General features: G+C 35.6%; 1 protein-coding gene across 2 annotated transcripts; it reads right to left on the reverse strand.

The window, feature by feature from the left end:
- Nucleotides 1-990: 990 nt before the first annotated feature.
- Nucleotides 991-10,479, reverse strand: LOC123529400 (uncharacterized). 2 transcript variants are annotated; one of them, XM_045309727.2, is made up of 2 exons: nucleotides 10,320-10,479; nucleotides 991-2,323 (listed from the first exon to the last, which is right to left on the reverse strand). In XM_045309727.2, exon 2 carries the CDS (start codon nucleotides 2,276-2,278, stop codon nucleotides 1,340-1,342), a length of 939 nt encoding a protein of 312 aa, XP_045165662.2. In that variant the 5' UTR covers nucleotides 2,279-2,323; nucleotides 10,320-10,479; the 3' UTR covers nucleotides 991-1,339. The 2 variants fall into 2 exon arrangements, with proteins under 2 accessions (XP_045165662.2, XP_045165663.2); XM_045309728.2 differs by lacking the exon at nucleotides 10,320-10,479 and adding an exon at nucleotides 4,205-4,384.
- Between the last annotated feature and the right edge of the window lie 9,306 nt (nucleotides 10,480-19,785).

The following is a 19,785-nucleotide window of genomic DNA, read 5'->3' on the forward strand; positions in this document are numbered from 1 at the left end:
ACATTTAATGACTCTAACGACTGATGCCAGTCTACCCATGCCCTAAACAAGAGAGATGACACCATTAATGAGTTATATGCAGTTACCCCGGTATTATTTTTTTCTTATTATGGAAATAAATGATGCACATATAATTACTTATATCATAACTAATAATTAAACCCAGAAATTTGAGTACTAACCAAATAAATCATCAATCTACTAGGGTAGTCCATTCACTGCTGAGGTGTAATAGGAAAATCATGAACAACTTGAATCATTATCTCATTAGTGTTTGCAGACTTTATGACCCTTTTACAGGTAATGCCATAAAAAACCAATTAACTACTTGGAGGGAAATTGGATATAAAATTATATTAGAAATCAAAATAAACAAAGGGCCATAACTCACTCCAATTTGTTGAACCAGTCTAATTTTCAGGGGGACACAACTAGGGTACCAATACATCATTCTGACAAAGTTTGGTCAAATTCCCCCCAGTATTTTCTGAGGAGATGCGATGAGAAATTGTTAACGGACGGAAGGACCACGGGCACACAGTGATTTGAATAGCCCATCATCTAATGATGGTGGGCTAAAAAGCTACAGATACCTTACTTGCCCTATGAATCAACTTGTGATGACTTTTTTTGACAAGCCTGTTCTTACATGCAAAACTTTAAATTAACTTTCTAACTGAAACAGGTGCATACTTTTGTCAAATAAAATCTGAGGTTACATGAATGAAACTTTTCCTGTGACGTGAACTCATGATGCCAAGTATGTGTTAAGTTTTAAAGCATTTGACCTAGTAGTTCTAGAGAAACCTGCTTACATGCAAATCTTTTTATGTGGAAAGTGAACTCATGATACCAAACACATGTGTGAAGTTTTAAAGCATTTGATCTAGCAGTTTTAGAGAAACCTGCTTACGGGCAAATCCTTTTTATGTGGATTCTGACGCCGACAAAAGGGTGACAACTTGAAATTTTTTTAGTCAAGTTCAGAACTGCTTTTGTTGTATTCGTTGCTTTATTTTTCATATTGTACAAACACATTACATATGTTGTAAACACTTCAATAAAAGTCGTCACTATTTTATACTTGAGAGGGTGCAAAAAATGAAGAATTTATAATACATGACATAGTGTATTGCAAAGTTCTTTGTCAAAAAACGAAAACGATGATCTGCCTATTAATAAATGAATACATAAAATTAGAGTGTCAATTTGATAATCAATTATATGTGTTTAACAGACTCGTATATAATCATATCTCATAATCAATTTATATAAAACCTGATTAAATAAAGCAGTCCAGAAAATGAACCGATCTGAATGCACCAAGACCTCTTAAAACTCAATACGTTACACTGAACCTATAGTTCAGGTAATCGAGACTGGAGATGGGTTCGTACTTTCTTGATCCGTCCAGACATTCTACCATGTAATCATCATCAGGATGAACAAAGAAAACCACCGACTGTCGCGGTTTCCTTTTCTTAAACTCTACCTCTGGAATGAGCACTCTGTGTTTAGTGGCAACCATTGTGTCGGCCGTCCATCTTTGCATGAGATCACCAATATTGACAACAATGGTTCCTGGTATCGGAGTAGCGGGTACGAATCCTTTCCCTGGAATTTCAACCTCGAGTCCACCAATATCATCTTGAAATAATAACGTTATTGTCCCATAGTCGGAATGTTCCCCAAGTCGTATCTGACCAGGCTTTATATTTGAATCTTGCGAAATCGGTGGGTAGTACAAACTGCGTATTGTTGTTGAATTTTCTTTCTTACCGACAGACTTATGTGCATTCCTCATAAAGTTTTCTCCAAGACCAAGCCCAACCGAGAGTGCATCACACACCCGATGTGAAAGTTCAGTACATCGCAAAAACATCTCTCTACTTGCTTGCTGAAATTCCGCTGTTGGCCAGTCGTTTGGGTCATCCGCAGGGTGATAATTAAATGCTTCCTTTAGGTCACCAGGTCTTTCTGGATTTAATTTTTCCCTCTCAACAGCAACCCAACCAAAATTTTTTTCAGTCCCTCGGACATGTTTCATCTTCTCTTCCACTGATTGGCTAAAAAATTCCCGTGAAATATCCAAATATTTATCCACCAAATCCTGGTCAATTCCATGATTCTTCAAATAGCAAAAACCTACTCTAGTAAAAGCATCTTTCATAAGACCTCCTACATTTTTCAGTTCTGTTTTGTCAATGTTTTTGCTTTCCCTTTGCAAGCCGAGATGATCAAAATCTATCACCGGGATCAAAGCACCGGAGTCTTCCATTTAAGCTGTCGTCTTTTTCTTCAGTGATAATTTGACACTGTTTCTCTGAAAAATATTGTAATGAGATCATTAGCCAAATAAAGCCAGTATTAGCAAAATAGCTAAAACTAGAAGATTAAGAAATATATCATATACTTTTTTTCCAATCAAATTCATTTGACAAAAAAAAACAGCAAAACATTACATAACAGGAGCTGTCACAGGAGACAGCGTGCTCGACAATTTCAATGCTGGATAGTAAAACTGGGCACATCTGAGGAAGCTGGATCTGTCACTGGACCGTTTAATAACTCCAATGGTGGATGAAGATATTGGACAATAGCTTGAGTCTGCGTCAAAAATATTAAATAATAAGAGAGATAAAGATAAAGTGTATCAAAACACTAAATAAGTATAATTCTAAGCAAAAAGTGGGTATAATTCATGAAATGTTGGTGCAAGAGTTATGCACCTTGTGTCATTTGATGTGGGTGATGATGTGGAACAGCCACTTCAAGTTTGAATCAAATCCATTTAGTAATAACTGAGATATAGCGAAAATGCATCAAAATCTACCTTACATTCTAAGTAAAAGGGGGCATAATTCATGAAAAATTGGTGCCAGAGTTATGCACCTTGTGTCATATGATGTGGGTAATAAAACGGAACAACTCTTTTAACCTGAAATTCTAAGTAAAACGGGGGACAATTCATGAAATATTGGTGTAAGAGTTATGGCCCTTGTGTCATATGATGTGAGTGATAATGTTGAACAACTAACTTAAAGTTTGAACCAAATCCATTTAGTAATAACTGAGATAGAGTGAGATAGAGTGAAAGTGCATCAAAACTTTAACCTTAAATTCTAAGTAAAAGGGTGCATAATTCATGAAACATTGGTACCAGACTTATAAACCATATGATGTAGGAGATGATGTGGAACAACTACTTTCAGTTTGAATCAAATCCATTTAGAAAAAAAATGAGATAGAGTGAAAGTGCATCAAAACTTTAACCTGAAATTCTAAGTAAAAAGGGGGGTAATTCATGAAATATTGACGTGATAGTTAATGCCCTGTGCGATATGATGTGGATGAAGATGGGGAATAACTATTTTAAGTTTGAAACAAATCCATCAAGTAATTACGGAGATAAAGAGAAAGTGCATCAAAACTTTAACCAAGTGCATGCGGATGCAGAAGGACGCCGACGCCGGGTCGAGTAAGACAGCTCTCCATACTTCGTATAGCCGAGGTAAAATTCAGCACTGTCTACGGTTGCAAACGCTTGTGTATAAACTGACATATACAAGATAAAAGTTGTTGTTTTTGATCTACTTACTAATCTATAATTATGATAAACGAATTGGCTTGGTGGTTAGGAAAAAAAGCTGTGGACGACAGATGATGAACATCAGACATCCCACAAATAAAAGCTAAACATGAACACTTCTTGCCTCAGCCAGTGGACCAAAACACAAATTGTAATCGTGAAATACCAATTTCCTAATTAGGGCCATAATTCTAAATCAAAGGCCTGAATGGCCTGAGTCGGCTAATGATTGATGTACTGACAGTATAGTCTACCAGTTTCAGTTTGTTTTTAGTTTTTTTTCTTAAAATTTCATAACACAGCTCGATATTTACCCAAAATATTATATCCGGATACGATTACACTTTTCTCCAGTTTGAACAATATATTTTACAAATTGTGATGATACGAAGACATTTAGCAGCAACTGGCAGTATCTGACATTGAAGTTTACGGTTAAATTACCTCTTATTTAAATCTTTTCATAAAAAAGTTGTTTAATTTCGCCAAACATAGACGATCTACTTTCAATTTCAAAAACTACAAGAAAATACAATTTAATGTTTCGCCGATTTGTTTATTTCTCAAAAAATAAGAATTAAAATTATTTTTAATATCTGTAGTAACTAAACAAACCAGTAAGAGCTTCTTCTTCCGATAATTTATCCGTTTACTGACTGCAAAATTCATGTGTGTGTGTAGAAACCCACGCAAAGTTTATAGAAATCATACGATGCGTGTATACGTTCAATGTGGGAGAATTAAGGCTGATCGGGATCGGCTATGTTACCTAACGCATCCAGATGATTCAGATTTTGTTTTTAAAAAAGTACTGTGTGCATTTCTGTAATTTTATATACGTTTAGAAATTATTAGACATGCGTATTTGCATTATTTCTATACGTAATTTACGCTAATATGCATCTTATCTGGAGCCCTGTGGAACTATTTTTTGTCTTTCGCTGGATGTTACGCAAGCTTTGTAAGCCTGCGCAATTCATAAAATGCACATTTATGCTTAATGAGTTACATTCGAGTATTGCACAATTACAAGTCATAAATATGACAGATTACATCGTATATTGGTCATAGCAAAGGGAATTCACGCAACTTAATTTCATTCTTGCAGTGAACTGTTTGAAGTTTGAGAAATCTAATGGAACTACATCGCTTCACTGTGTTATTTGGTCCATTTAGACTTAGAGAATCGCTGGATAGCAAGGACTCGTCAAAACGATTACATCGTTTAGCCGACTCAAAAACTGTATCCGCGACAGGTATTTTTTTGCCTCTTTACTCATCCAACGATGACAAACGTGTACAAACACATGTTTCTATGTGCTAATCTTCTTTTATATAGTTTTAATATTTACTATTTTTATGTTCTATAAATTTGTTATATTTGTTTTATTTAAATATGTCTTAAATTATTATAGTAGCTATATTAATAATTACTATTATTTTTATGTTTTCATGAATTTTATTTATTACTATTACTAATTTGTCTAATCATTATGTATACAGTGCAACCTCTGTAGAGCAACACCCTTTGGGAGATACAAATATTGACTGGTATATAGAGGTTGTTGTTCTGGAGAGGTAAATTTGATAGTATATTACAGCTTAGGGAAATTTTGATGATGCTGTTATTGAGAGGTTTTTGCTTAAGAGAGGGCCGCTCTATAGAAGTTGTACTGTACCTTAAACCTTTCATAGAAATTACTTGTTTTAATCTAAATCTCCTAATATCTTACTCAACATATATAATGTTTAAACATGCTTTAAGCACATTATTATGTTTTCCTTTTTAGCTGCTTTATCATTGTTAATCTCTGTTTTATAAACGTTTGTCGGAAAATAGCTCATGAGTTAAAGTTAACTTGTTATATTGTATCCGACGTAAAAAAAAAAAGCTTCTTGTATCTTGTACACACTTTATAGCTATAACACTTCCCTTGCAGTCAGTCTTTAAGCAAAGGGGCCCGAACAAAGATCTAAACCACCTCCAACCTCAAGCAAAGATGAGACAAGTTAATGCAAAAGGACAGTGATGGCCCTATATCACTCCCCTGACTTAAATCGTTAAACTTGGTAAAGAGGACCTCTACACACAGGGATCAGCCTACAAGGCGATTTGAGCGATATCGTCGCTTTAAAGTCGGCCACTTCGCCTAATTATCGCCTCCGGGCGAAATCCAAATCGCCGAGTTTTTCAGCGAGTTATTATTTGTTTACTTAAAGTTGCAAAACTTGATGCATATTCTAGATTAAATTATCGATAAATCCATAGTCAACCCCGCCTACTCGCCTGTCAAACTTCAGCCAATCGTAGCGTTAATATGTAACAGTGTCAATCAATAATATTGTAAGCCGCCGCCATTTTGAAAATTTTCAATCGGCGTGTAAAAAGCCGATAAACTTAACGAGAGCATGATTTTATGCAACAATTGTATATTATTCTTTCATTTTATTAAAGATTACTTCAAAAATTATTTCAATTACCATCATTACGGTCAATTTCTGTAAATGAACGGCTCGGGTACTGTGGATAAAAAATGATTTCGCGGACGTCAGAACTGCCGTACAAAATATTGTAAAAAGATCGCCATTAACTACGAGTTTGGTATTATTTTCGAAAAAAATAATAAATGAATAAATTAAATGTATAAATCTGAACAAATTGGTGCAAAAATCGGGCATTATAAAAGTACGAGAATCGAAACATTAATGAAAATTTTCACGCCGTTTTGATCGTGCACCTGTTAAATTTACGAATTTCGGACATGTAAATTTCGGATAAAAATTTAAAGGCGACTTTTTTATAGCTAAGTTTATACTTTATTTAGAAATTCATGAAAATGATAATGCAAGAATCAATTTCCTTAAATAATTACTGTTTATAAGTTACAGCTAGACCCACAGAAAGTGGATATATATAGGCAAGAAACTGAATGCTATGCCGATTCTTCTCCTTAAATTTCTCAACTTCTCCCTAAATTCTGTGGAGGGAGAAGTCACTTCTCCCTAAAATTTTGACCTAGGCTGATCCCTGACACAAGGCTACATACCAGATATCTAAGCTCTATGCCGTGATGTTTTAGCCAGAAAAAACGTGTTTATGTAAAACAAATGATCCTCATGGGCGGGACAAATGTTGACCCAAGGGACATGGTTTGAATAAATCTGATAGAGGGCAATTAGACGATGCTTCAAACCAAATATCTTTTCAAATATACAAGATATTCTGGGAAGCGGTAATTTTGACCCATGAGACATTGTTTGAAAAAAAAAACTTGGTAAAGGACCATTAAACAAAGCTTAATATCTAGGCTCAATGACTTCAGGATTAAAAACAGAAGATTTTTAAAACTTTTCCCATATAAGTCTTAAATTATGTTAACTTCAGGACATGGCTAATTTTGACTAAAAGGGAGCATTAATTGAAACAAAAGTATGTGGAGGATCACTACAATGCTATATGTCAAATGTGTCTGAAGATTTCTAAAGATTTTCCTAAAAATGTCTTTGTGAAACGAGTGCACACAATGCTACAACCCAAATATTGAAACTAAATGGTTTCAGTTCTAGAAAAGAATACCTATAGTTTCTATATGAAACAAGAGAACACCAGGGTCGGGACTCCGTGGGCAGGATTTTAACAAAATTGATAGACTACACAATGCTACATGCCAAATAGCTATGTTCTAGGCCATAAGGTTTTAGACAAGAATACTTTTAAAAGTTTTTTTCTACATAAATCGATATCAAACAAGTGAATCTTATGATGGGAAGTCTTTTGATTTCGGGTATTACCCTAGTTTTAATGACAAAAAGTCAAATGGAAAATGTGATATCTACAGTGTTAACAAGGCTTTTCAATGATTTGACCTACTGACCAAGTTGCTGACCTCATGTAACTCTAGAGTGTTAACAAGGTGTTTCTATGATCCGACTTGGTGACCTATTTTTACGACCCCAGGCAATCTATATAGTCATAAATTTAAGCTAGATTTCATAGGAACAAACATTCTGACAAGGTTTTAGGAAGATCAAACAGAAAATGTGGCCTCTACAATATTAACAAGGTTTTTCTATGATTTGACCTAATGACCTAGTTTCTTATTTCAAATAACCATGCACAAGTTTCATCTGTCACTTAGATTTTACAGAGACAAACATTCTTACAAATTTTTATGAGATAGAAAATGTGGCCTCTAGTGTTAACAAAGTTTTCCTATTACAACTGTATTTGACCTTGTGTTACACTATTTATGATGACCAAGTAATGAACTCCTCCAAGTTTGAGGTTAACATTCTGACAATGTTTCATTAAGATTGGGCCAAAATTGTGACAAGTCAAACCGTTGACGAAGATCGACGATTGGTGACGGACACGTTATATTGAAATGATTTCATTCAGAAATTCATTACATATAATTATGTGGAAGATTGAAAAATGAGTGAACTGTATGCTGACATTGTTGTATTTTATTTAAATATCTTAAAAACATATACATTTAAAGATCAGAATTGTACTACCAGTTATATCAAAGCGATTGCTAAAATAAGAGGAGCTGCATTATATACATATAATTATGTGAGAAATGTTCAGGCTTTAAAAATCATACGCATCATGCGTAAAATCATGTGGGGGAGAGTGTGGAATGGGGTTTCCCCCTCACATTAGTTGGGGTATAGGGACCTCCCCCGGAAGTATATTTAAATATCGACTTCAAATGATGCACTCTGGTCTCTTCTGAGGATAGGTATGATTAGCTGTTGCGGAACTAGATCCTCAGTTCAAATTATAGAAAAGAACGCATCTTTACACGATGACTCATCTGGTTTTTCATAAACGTCGGTCAGAAAGTTGGTACTGAGTTCATGGTTACTTTCGTTTATTTTGTGGCCGATTCTAGCCCATTCACAAAAACTAATGAAACTCATACAATTTAAAGGATAATTCTGTCTGAAAAAAATAATAGTGCAAAGTTTTACATGTATCTCTGAAGAAAAAAATATGTTTATAGCTAAATTTTGCCTTGTGCTCACTAGTAGAACAATCGTGGTTAGGACTTTCATCAAACTTTCGAGAAATCTTTGACGAGGAGTATGTATTAAACAGACATATTTTTACATGCGGAGAAAGCTATATCTATAGGGAATCTATGAAAGACCGGTGCGCCGAATGCTAATTGTCAAATGCCAAATGCTGAATAATTAACATTAAATGCCAATAACGTAATGCATAATGGCAGTTAGTACACAGGAGTCTGAAATTCTATCAATAAGACCATAGAAGTCTATGTTTATAACAAATGGGATATTTTTATAAAGATAGACTTCTATGGTCTTATTGATAGAATTTCAGACTCCTGTGCTTTGATTTATTACAGCCGAGGCTTAGTATGGGCAAAAAAAGTAAAAATGCTTTGAATAAGCGAAAATGGGAAGTAATGAACAGCTGTGATGATAAAAAGGAAACTAAACACAGGTATTTTATCAAGAATTAAATCATTTAACCAAATATGTCACCAGTTTTCGCGACCGTGATTTTCGGAGATTTCTGTCATTTCAAACAAGAGTTTAGTGCACTCTTAATAATGAGTCAATAAAAAGTCTGCATTCAAGAAAAATATGACAACTGTTGCAAAAAACAGCTCTAATTTTGGAACATTTTTCGAGAATAAAACTTTTAAAGGTGTCACACTCAATCCACTTTAGGCAATGTGCTAAATAAGACAAGTTTAAATGTGAACTGCATAAGAAAACTTCTTCAAAACCTCTTTTATTAAATGGCAGATGTTTATAAAAATAATAAGTTCACTAACTTGATATCTTTAACTAGCTTTTTAAAGGGTAGAAAGGAAAAAAAACGATTTCTCAAGTGCTACAAGTACTTTGCTAGTCCTAAACAAGAACATCAACGCTATGCGCTTTGCAGTTGACTTGTTGGCCTTATAATTGTATCGTTTCCGAAAAATCAGTGGCTCAGAGAAAAAAATACCCAGTGTGATGCCTGAATAATGTTGTTTATAATGGACAGAATTCATACAGCAGAGTTTATAATTAACAGAATTCAGGTTTGTGCCAGTAAAGTTGAAAAGAATGTTTGTATTTGTTTGCATTTGCTATTACTAAAATTCCCCCTCCAAAGATTTTTATTTAAAAATCATGCGATTTTCCCCCTTGCATGGACCCTGGCCCCAGTCCCAAAAAGCAAACGAGAGCCCTGCATCATCTAAAGTCGAAAGTCGAAAGGACTATGATGAAAGTCGAAACCACGATGATAAAAGCCGAAACTACGATGTTGGAAGTCGGAACTACGATGTTGAAAGTCGAAACTACGATGTTGAACGTCGAAACTATGATGACGAAAGTAGAAAGTCGAAATTGCAATAATGAAAACGCATTTTCATCATCATGGCTTTGTGACTTCGACTTTCACCAGCGTAGTTTCGAGTTTTCGCTCTCGTGATTTCGAATTTCACCATCGTCTTTTCGATATTCATCATCGTATTTTCGTGATTTCGACTTCCAAGTTATAGGTTTCAGGAGTAAAAATCTCGATGGTCCAAACGGAACACCGTAGTTTTCGAATTAGGCTGATACTAACCAAGGGAAGTAATCCAGACAATTGATCTGTTACTGAAATACCTGCAATGGTCCTGCATGCGAAATAATCAGTTTTGTTTGATCATGTAAATTGTCTACACATGTGTTATGTAAACTGAAAGTAAACAAGACTTACTTGTGTTGCGAAAAGTCCGCAAAGGCTACGAACAACAAAACAAAATGTCAGTCTGTTTACGTAGTATGTGTCCCCGTTTAATCCACATTATGGGACGCTATAGCTGCCTTAATGATCATGTAAAGCGTTTGAGACCATCCCTCGGTTAAGTTTTCATTTTGAAATTATACATGACGGACCCGTAATATATATAGAGAGAGAAATACAGATAGAGGAAACCCATTGGATGTTTTTCTTTTTCTGTCTACCTACCGGTTTCATATCATAATCATCAGGGCAGACATATAAAAAACATTTTTTATATGTCTGCCCTACCAGCAGGAAGTTGGCAGTTAGCAGTTGCAGCAGTTACAGCAGTTAACTGTTAGAACTGCTGGCAGTTACAGCAGTTAACTGCTACAACTGCCAGCAGTTACAGCAGTTAACTGCTACAACTGCCAGCAGTTACAGCAGTTAAACATTGCGAATGTATGAAATTTCAATAATTACAAAGCTGAAAAATAACAAAGCTTTTAGTAAGAATGTAACATCTATACAATGTATACAGTTTGAAGTAGCATAAACCTACGGATCACCGGAAGTTTGCACTTGAGTAGTACTTGCAGTTTTGCTGCTTTTAGGTTTTAATAGCAGTTACGGTAACAACCGATGATTCTTTATTCTATTACTGTTGTAACAACAAACATTAAATTAACAGAATCCATGTTACTACTGTATTCCCAATTTTGAGGGCGAACCATATGTAGCTACGTTGATTTTTGAAATAATATCTAGCATAAACATATTTTAACATAAACATTATATAAACAATACGCAGAGTATAGGGCCTACACCTGCGAAAGAATTCCACGTGACTTGTCCGAGTGAATTATCCACGCAGCGTGTAACTGACTAGTATTGTTTGGATAATTAAAACATGGTTCCGCTGATTATTATTTCGATCGATTGTAATATGTTTTTTTTTTGTGTAAAAACGTAGGTGGAAGAATGGGGAAGCACTAGTTCACGTCTCATTTAAGGCACCAAATATTGTAGGTGGACACGTCATCGTGCAACGTGTATTTGTGCTAACAACGCTGAAAAAAACGTAGGAGTGCGTAGAGTGAGTTCTATCCTGCGTACATAGTAATCCATACACTGCGCGTAAATTAGCTTTTAAGTTTAACAAGCCTTTCATATGAAATAGAAGATTAAATGTATATATATAACAGCACTCTTTATTCGTACCTGTTAAATGTAATTTTCATATTAGAATCAAACTATCATGTATTGCTTCAGCAACAGATTGTCAGTATGCCAGATACCTAATTATAAATGTGCACATATTTAGTGCTCTGTCATTATACAGCATTAAAAGGCTGGTTCATGTTGAAAAAATGTTACAGTTTTAAATTGTTGCGACATCAACCATTTCTGTCAATTCAGCATACAACGCCAACATCATGTCTTTGGTACTGAATTAATAGAATTATTGTGTCTAATACCTTTATAAAGAAAAAGACCTCAGTATGTTTAAATTGTAGTTACATTAATGTAACTGTTATGATATTACATTGTTATAGTACGTATAATATCTTGTCGGAACAATGTTGTCTTTTTTCACCTAGTATCGTGTGCGCGGAACTAATGTGTCAAGTTTCCAATTTCACTGGTTGCAGTTCCAATGTGGTTTTGTCTTTCGCCCGGCATTAAAAGATAGTCCCGACTGGAGATCACATGAAGTTAATTTTGGCTGGATTGATTAAAAAATATTTAAACGGGGTCAATGTCAAGGTGTTTGCCTTTCGATCCTGGGGTTGTAGGTTCAAGCTCTTATAGGGTTGCGACGACACCTTAATCTTACCTTTTTTCAAGGAAGTGGACAGAATAAGTGTGAATCTTTATCACAATTAGGGTGAAAGAAATAAATAAAACGGGAGACCATGTGAAACGCAGTAGGAAATCATTACTGCTACAAAATCTAACGTAAATTATACTCTGGTGATGAAAAGCGCATCTGTCATCATTCTATGTACCTAGACTCATTTTACTTTATATCATTATTTTGTGTGTGTGTGTGTGGTGGAGGGGGGGGGGGGGGGGGGGGTATTATATGAACGTACTAGACGAATGCTATTTAGAGAGAGATACGCAACGAGATACCGGTACAGCTTTCTATACTGAAAACCTGTCCTTGGAAGTGAAAACATGGTGTCTTCAGTCAAAACTACACGACGATTATCACACTGGAGAAACATTAGAAATAAGAAAATAAGGAAGTCAAAAAAGGGGAGGGCGTTCCCGGCCAAACGCCAAAGTCCACCCTTGCTCGGAAACCAGACCTTAACCAGGATGGCCACCACCCGGGCGTGTCGGGCGTCCACCCTCTCTACAACGACCACCCGGTGGCACCCCAGTTTCTTCTACTGTTGCGGGACTGGACCCCGACACCGAAACTCGCCATTTTACGTTCTGCCCAGACTTTGACGCACGCTCACGAAAAAACCAGACCTTAACCGGGATGGCCGCTATGCCGGGTCCGCATGCACGGACCCCCTCTACAACGCCCACCCGGTGGCACCCCAGTTTCTTCTACGGTTACGGCCAGGCAATCAACTGCTGGAGGCGAAATGGCGTTTTCGAGCGTTCCCGGCCAAACGCCAAAGTCCACCCTTGCTCGGAAACCAGACCTTAACCAGGATGGCCACCACCCGGGCGTGTCGGGCGTCCACCCTCTCTACAACGACCACCCGGTGGCACCCCAGTTTCTTCTACTGTTGCGGGACTGGACCCCGACACCGAAACTCGCCATTTTACGTTCTGCCCAGACTTTGAAGCACCCCCACTCATTTCGTTTCTTGTCATACATTATGTTTATTCTTTTTACCTCTCCTTTGTTCAATTATAATGATAAATAACTACTTGAATATTAATGCATGTAAAATGCATATACGTGTTATATATAAATTTACACATGCGAAACTATCAAAACCTTTTCAGTTTCCACTTTGAAATTTGGAATTCCCTACTTTCGTTTTAGTGAAAGATAATTATATAATGGTTTTGACTTTTCTTTATGCTAATATGAAGTTTAGTAACTCTTACTTAATTCTGTAATATCACATGAATTAATTCCCTTTTATTCTGAAAATTTAATTCCATTTGTTTCATAGCATATATACAGTTTGTTAGAATTAAATATTAATAATTATTCTAAGAGCAATTTTATTTCTCTTTAAAATGTAAAAGAATTCTGATTATGATATGAGTAAAATATTTATTACTTATGAATTTGTTAATATGCTAATTTCATACCAGTTTAACTGTTACTGAAAGTTTACATAAATACTAATGAAATCGAAGCAACCGGGTCAGCACATCTGACCCTACGTCCAGCATATTTGTTTGTCACAAATCCGTGGGGTTAAGGGCAGCCATTTTCTGTCATAACCCAGCTGATCACATAAATTTCTACATCTAAAAGGGTACAGGCAGCCCAATTCTGTCATAACCCTTATATAGTATATGGTACATTATGGGTTACGGACGGCCCTCTTCCGTCACAACCCGCAAATTCTTAGCAAAGGCTCATCTATGAACTGTACCTAGTATTCATGATTTTACTTGTCACATTTTATTTTATGATGTATTAACTTAGCTGTTCGCTATTGCTAAGGGTTTTGTAAATATATTTGAAAACTGCTATTCAGCTTGGTTTTTACTTGGTCTAACTTTAGAGTAAACTTGATATACCCAGTGTACGAACCTAGGGTAGTAACCACCCCGCTGAAATATCTGCTCTTTGGAGCTATAGCATTGCTGGAAAGTTGCATGCTTAGTGGAACTTGAGTGAACTTGAGGGTTGCTAGTTAAGTGCATCCTACAAGATCAGCTTAAGTTGGCACTATTTTAAGTCTGAGCAGATGGAACGGTTACAATTATAAGGGAAGGCAATTCCGAGGAATTCTTTCTGATTAATTTCCCTTTGATGGACTATAATACAAGTAGCTGTAAACTGCTGCAACTGCCAGCAGTTCTAGCAGTTAACTGCTGTAACTGCCAGCAGTTGTAGCAGTTAACTGCTGTAACTGCCAGCAGTTGTAGCAGTTAACTGCTGTAACTGCTAGCAGTTCTAGCAGTTAACTGCTGAACTGCTGCAACTGCTAACTGCTCACTTCACACCGATGTCTGCCCTGATGATTATGATATGAAACCGGTAGGTAGACAGAAATACAGATAGAGGAAACCCATTGGATGTTTTTCTTTTTTATTTATTATATACTTGTCCAGGAGTAACTTTTAATATTTTCTATTTTATATATATATATATATATATATATATATATATATATATATATATATATATATATATATATATATATACACGGAGTTGTTCAGAAGAAGTAGAAAATAGAATCTACTTGCGTTAAAGGTCACCTTGTTCGGTAATATGTATTTTGTATTACAAAACATGTACTTCTATTCTATTTTGTAGACAATATCAAACTCCCTTTTCAAACATATTTTTCTCTAAATTTGTTTTTGTTCTGTTTTACATAGATCTACTTATTTAGGTACTCCAGGAAATGAAAAATAGTTAACTTTTATATTTTTTTGAAACATTGCAATTTGCAGTTTTTGTCATTTTGACAGCTCTACTTTCACTTTCATTATGCATTTTTTGCATTTTTAAAATGTACATGGTTTGTAACACTTTCAACTCCCGGAGTACCTGGACAACTGTACGTGTTAGACACACAATAATTATAAGAGTAATGACAAAATACTTTGGACAAAGAAGCTTGATATCTTCTACGAAATAGTACATGAACAGTCAAAGAACATGTGATATACTAGTAGAACAAAATGTGTTGTTCAAAAGAGAATAACCTGTTTTGAAAGTTTCTTCTACTTATTATGAGCAGTCTAATATATTCTCTATAATAAACCAAGGCCTATGTGGCGTAAAAACTAAAACAAAACAAAAATCACCCGAGGGGTGGTTTCAAAATACTTTACAAGAACCCTAATTATATATTTATTGATTTTCTCAAACGAGATGCTTTCACGATCATCCATCGTCTACAATTTCAACTAACTGCGCGTGGATATTCCTTGATGGTTCCTTTGCAGAGGTGAATGAAAGAATGATCGGTGGGGCACCTATAGGGTCTTCCTTCATCATGAAGACACTATATGCTCTACAATTGTGTAGGTATGACAATGAAACCAACGAAAACAAAAGCAAAGATTCCTTCAAATCTATGTTATTCGATCGTGTAGAATAATGGTTGCCATGGTAACAGAACGGGGGACAAATATAAAAAAAATCTCCTAAGACACTGTTGGCACAATTTCAGATTCACCTTTTGTACAGATAATTTCATACTTGGGGTACAGGTATAGGTAAGTGGATGACAGATCCTCATAAAACACTAAAGTCGAAACACAATAGTACATTTTAGGTCAAATATATCTTGGTAGTTTTATTGTGGCATATATCTGTAATGTTTCATATATGTATATATCTTAAGCAAATCAACGGATTTAAAAGTATATAAATATAATTTAAGGAAATACGCACAAAATCATTGGTAGCTTTTAATTTTTGTGAAATAATCTGTTTGAGATAGAAATTATAGATTATACAGCCAATTGCTGACAAAACTGTCAGAACAACATCTACTTGGGCATGGATATTTGTCAACTGATTCTTTATATCTTCTCACTCTATACTTATTTTTTTCTGGTAGACATGGTATAAGAAATGAACGTTAGTGTACTATTAAACTGCAATACACGCGATTTGTGATACAAATACCATGTGTCCTTGTTATGATGATACTAGAAAAAATACAATGAACGATTCTACGAAGACCAAGCGTTAGTAAATTTTTAAAACTGTTGAATACTGTGAATAAGAATATTCTGAAAAACTTAGCATGTTGTTTCAAATGTTCAATATTTTATAGAACTGCAGTTGCTTATAATAAATTACAGTTACGGTCATCCTCCCAATGGTATGCAGCTGTAAGAATATTTCGATATCGCCATTGTGACTTTGCATAAATTTGTATTATTTATGTAGGCCAATTTCTAGTCATGTACTTATCATACAAATCGGTAATGGGCTTATGTTCTATTCTTCTCTGATAATCAAGTTATTGTAAGAAATCTGTCCGTGAATCACGCTAAGAACCTCTCTGTTAGGTCAACTCAACCGAAGCCTCAGGGTAAGCTTTTAGTATGCGAGGATGGTCCGGTGTCCATCGTCCACTTCCCACAACTTAACATAAACATCTTCTTCTCTGACACTACTGGTCAAAAGTTCCGATTGACCCCTTTTAGGGGTCACAAGGGCTGAAAATAAAAAATAAAATACTTCTTTTTAAGAACCGCTCGGTGGATTTTCATCAAACGTGGTTTGTAACATCATAATAAGGTCGTCTCCCTACTTTGTTCAATGAAGGCACCCGGTTCCTTTTATGGGCCGCTAGAGCTATAAGATAGAAATACATTCAAGCAACCACTTGATGTTGGTCTGTAGCATCATTCAGCCCCCTCCAAAGTTTGTTCAAATAGACCGCTAGAGCTAAAAATAGAAATCCATTTGAACTTCCTCTTCTCGTGAAACACTTGATTACCCTTCATCTTGCTTGGTCTCTAGCATTATTAAAATGTCCTCTCCCATTTTTTTTCCCCAAGCAGGGGCAATTTGCCTTTTAAACGACTTCTAAACCGTTTAATGGATCTTCATTAAACTTCGTCCTTTCCAAACTATGGGTGCTCGGCTCCTTTAGAATCTGTTCAAAGCTTAAAATAGAAAAAAACTTTCAAACAACTTTTTCTAATGAACCGTTTGATGGTCTTCATCAAACTTGGTCTGTATCATTACTATAAGGTCCTCTCATGGGGGCACACTCGACCTCTTTAGAGACCGCTAGAGATAAAAATAGAAATACATTTGAGCGACTTCTCATTGACGATTTGTCATCAAACTTGGTCCGTAACATCATTGTAAGGTTCTCTCTAACATTTACTAAAAAGTGGTAGCTCGGCCCCTTTTAGAGTCTGCTAGAGCTTAACATAGAAATGCCTTTAACAGTAAACTATTGTTTAACATTCGACAGAACATTTTGCCTTTATGACATTTTCATCTAATGACGATAATAAGCGGTTCATGCATTAGAAAAGATATGTTTATCAAAGTCACAATAAAACAATCATATTGGTAGAACACTGACATCACTTATACTTTTCTACACAGAAATATGACAGACTATATTTATTGTAAAAGTATCCCCGTCAATTAAATCACTGGCCCTTTGGCCGGTGCTAGGGGCCGTTAGGGGTGTGGCACATTTCTTTGCCTCTCATTAACAGACTCCATCAAACCGAGTTTGCTTTTATTGTCCTTGGTTGCGTCCTGTACGTCCTATGCTCTTGCAGATTTATTATTGATAAATTTTCCTTTTTCGGGCCTTATACGTATCCTTTGTCTGTGCCTTGTAAATTTAATTCAATATATTTTCTGTCAAGGACTTTAATTGCTTAAAGTCACGGGAACGAGACTCGGTAATGGTTATTTCCCGGATAACGTTACAGCATATATATAGGATACTAATCGCTGGTGGTGGTTTGTTGACCAAAGAAATGGTAAAGATTTATCTCTTTTTTTTTTTTTGCAAAAAATATATATTGTATTTCTAGATCAATGGTATGCACGTCATTTGAGACATGGTTTAACATGTGAAACACAGTATATTGTAGTATATCAAGCGTTTTATGACAGAATTCGAAATTTTGATATTTGATCTAGAAATACAATTTATATTTTTGCAAAAAGATAAAACTTACTTTCTTTGGTCAACAAACCACCACCAGCGATTATTATCCTTCATATACTGTAACGTTATCCGGGAAAACTGTAGCAGCAGCATCCTAAATCTGTAACATGATATCCTCCATAACCGAGTCTCGTGTAACAGTTACTCCCCTGTGAATTTTTTTTTTTTTTGTTTTTTTTTTGTGGGGGCGCGGGGACTGTTTTCAGTATTGTATAAACATGAATGTAGTTTCCCGTTTGGGGCCTCATCACAGGTAATCATGTATGTCTTTTTAGCTCATCTGCTCAGGTGAGTTTTTCTGATCACTCGATGTCCGGCGTCCGTCGTCTGTCTGTCTGTCAACATTTAGCTTGTGTATGCGATAGAGGCTGTATTTTTCAACTGATCTTCATGAAATTTGGTCAGAATGATTACCTTGATGAAATCTGGGCCGAGTTCGAAAATGGGTCATCTGGGGTCAAAAACTAGGTCACTAGGTCAAATCAAAGAAAAACCGTTTGTATGCGATAGAGGCTGTATTTTTAAATTAATCTTCATGAATTTTGGTCAGAATGATTGCCTTGATGAAATCTAGGCCGAGTTCGAAAATAAGTCATCTGGGGTCAAAAACTAGGTCACTAGGTCAAATCAAAGGAAAACCTTGTGTATGCGATAGAGGCTGTATTTTTCAATAATCTTCATGAATTTTGGTCAGAATGATTGCCTTGATAAAGTCAAGTCTGAAAATGGGTCATCTGGGGTCAAAAAGTAGGTCATTAGGTCAAATCAAAGAAAAACATTTGTATGCGATAGAGGGTATATTTTTCAATTGATCTTCATGAAATTAAATCAGAATGATTGTCTTGGTGAAATCTAGGTCAAATTCGAATATGAGCCATCTTGGGTCAAAATTAGGTCACTAGGTCAAATCAAAGGAAAACCTTGTGCATGCGATAGAGGCTGTATTTTTCAATTGATCTTTATGAAATTTGGTCAGAATGATTGCCTTGATGAAATCTAGGTTGAGTTTGATTATTGGTCATCTGGGGTCAAAAAATAGGTCACTAGGTCAAATCAAAGAAAAACCTTGTGTATGCAATAGAGACTATTTTTCAATTGATCTTCATGAAATTTGGTCAAAATGATTGCCTTGATGAAATCTAGGTCAAGTTCGAATATGGGTCATCTGGGGTCAAAAAGTAGGTCACTAGGTCAAATCAAAGGAAAACCTTGTGTATGCGATAGAGGCTGTTTTTTTTTCAATTGATCTTCCTGAAAGTAAGTCCGAGTGATTGCCTTGATGAAATCTAGGTAGAAATTGAATGTGAGTCATCTATTGTCAAAAAGTAGGTCACTAGGTTAAATCAAAGAAAAACCTGGTGTATGTGATAGAGGCTGTATTTTTCAACTGATCTTCATGAAATTTTGTCAGAATGATAGCCTTGATAAAATCTAGATCAGGTTCGAATATGGGTCATCTGAGTTTAAAAACTAGGTCACTAGGTCAAATCAAAGAAAAACCTTGTGTATGCGATAGAGGCTGTATTTTTCAATTGATCTCCATGAAATTTGGTCAGAATGATAGCCTTGATGAAATCTAGGTCAAGTTCGAATATGGGTCATCTGGGGTCAAAAACTAAGTCACTAGGTCAAATCAAAGA

Source organism: Mercenaria mercenaria, chromosome 13 (assembly GCF_021730395.1).
Source record: "Mercenaria mercenaria strain notata chromosome 13, MADL_Memer_1, whole genome shotgun sequence".
NCBI lineage: Eukaryota > Metazoa > Mollusca > Bivalvia > Venerida > Veneridae > Mercenaria > Mercenaria mercenaria.

Excerpts from the sequence above, each read along its gene's own strand:
- LOC123529400 (XM_045309727.2), bottom strand. The coding sequence starts at position 2,278 with ATGGAAGACTCCGGTGCTTTGATCCCGGTGATAGATTTTGATCATCTC.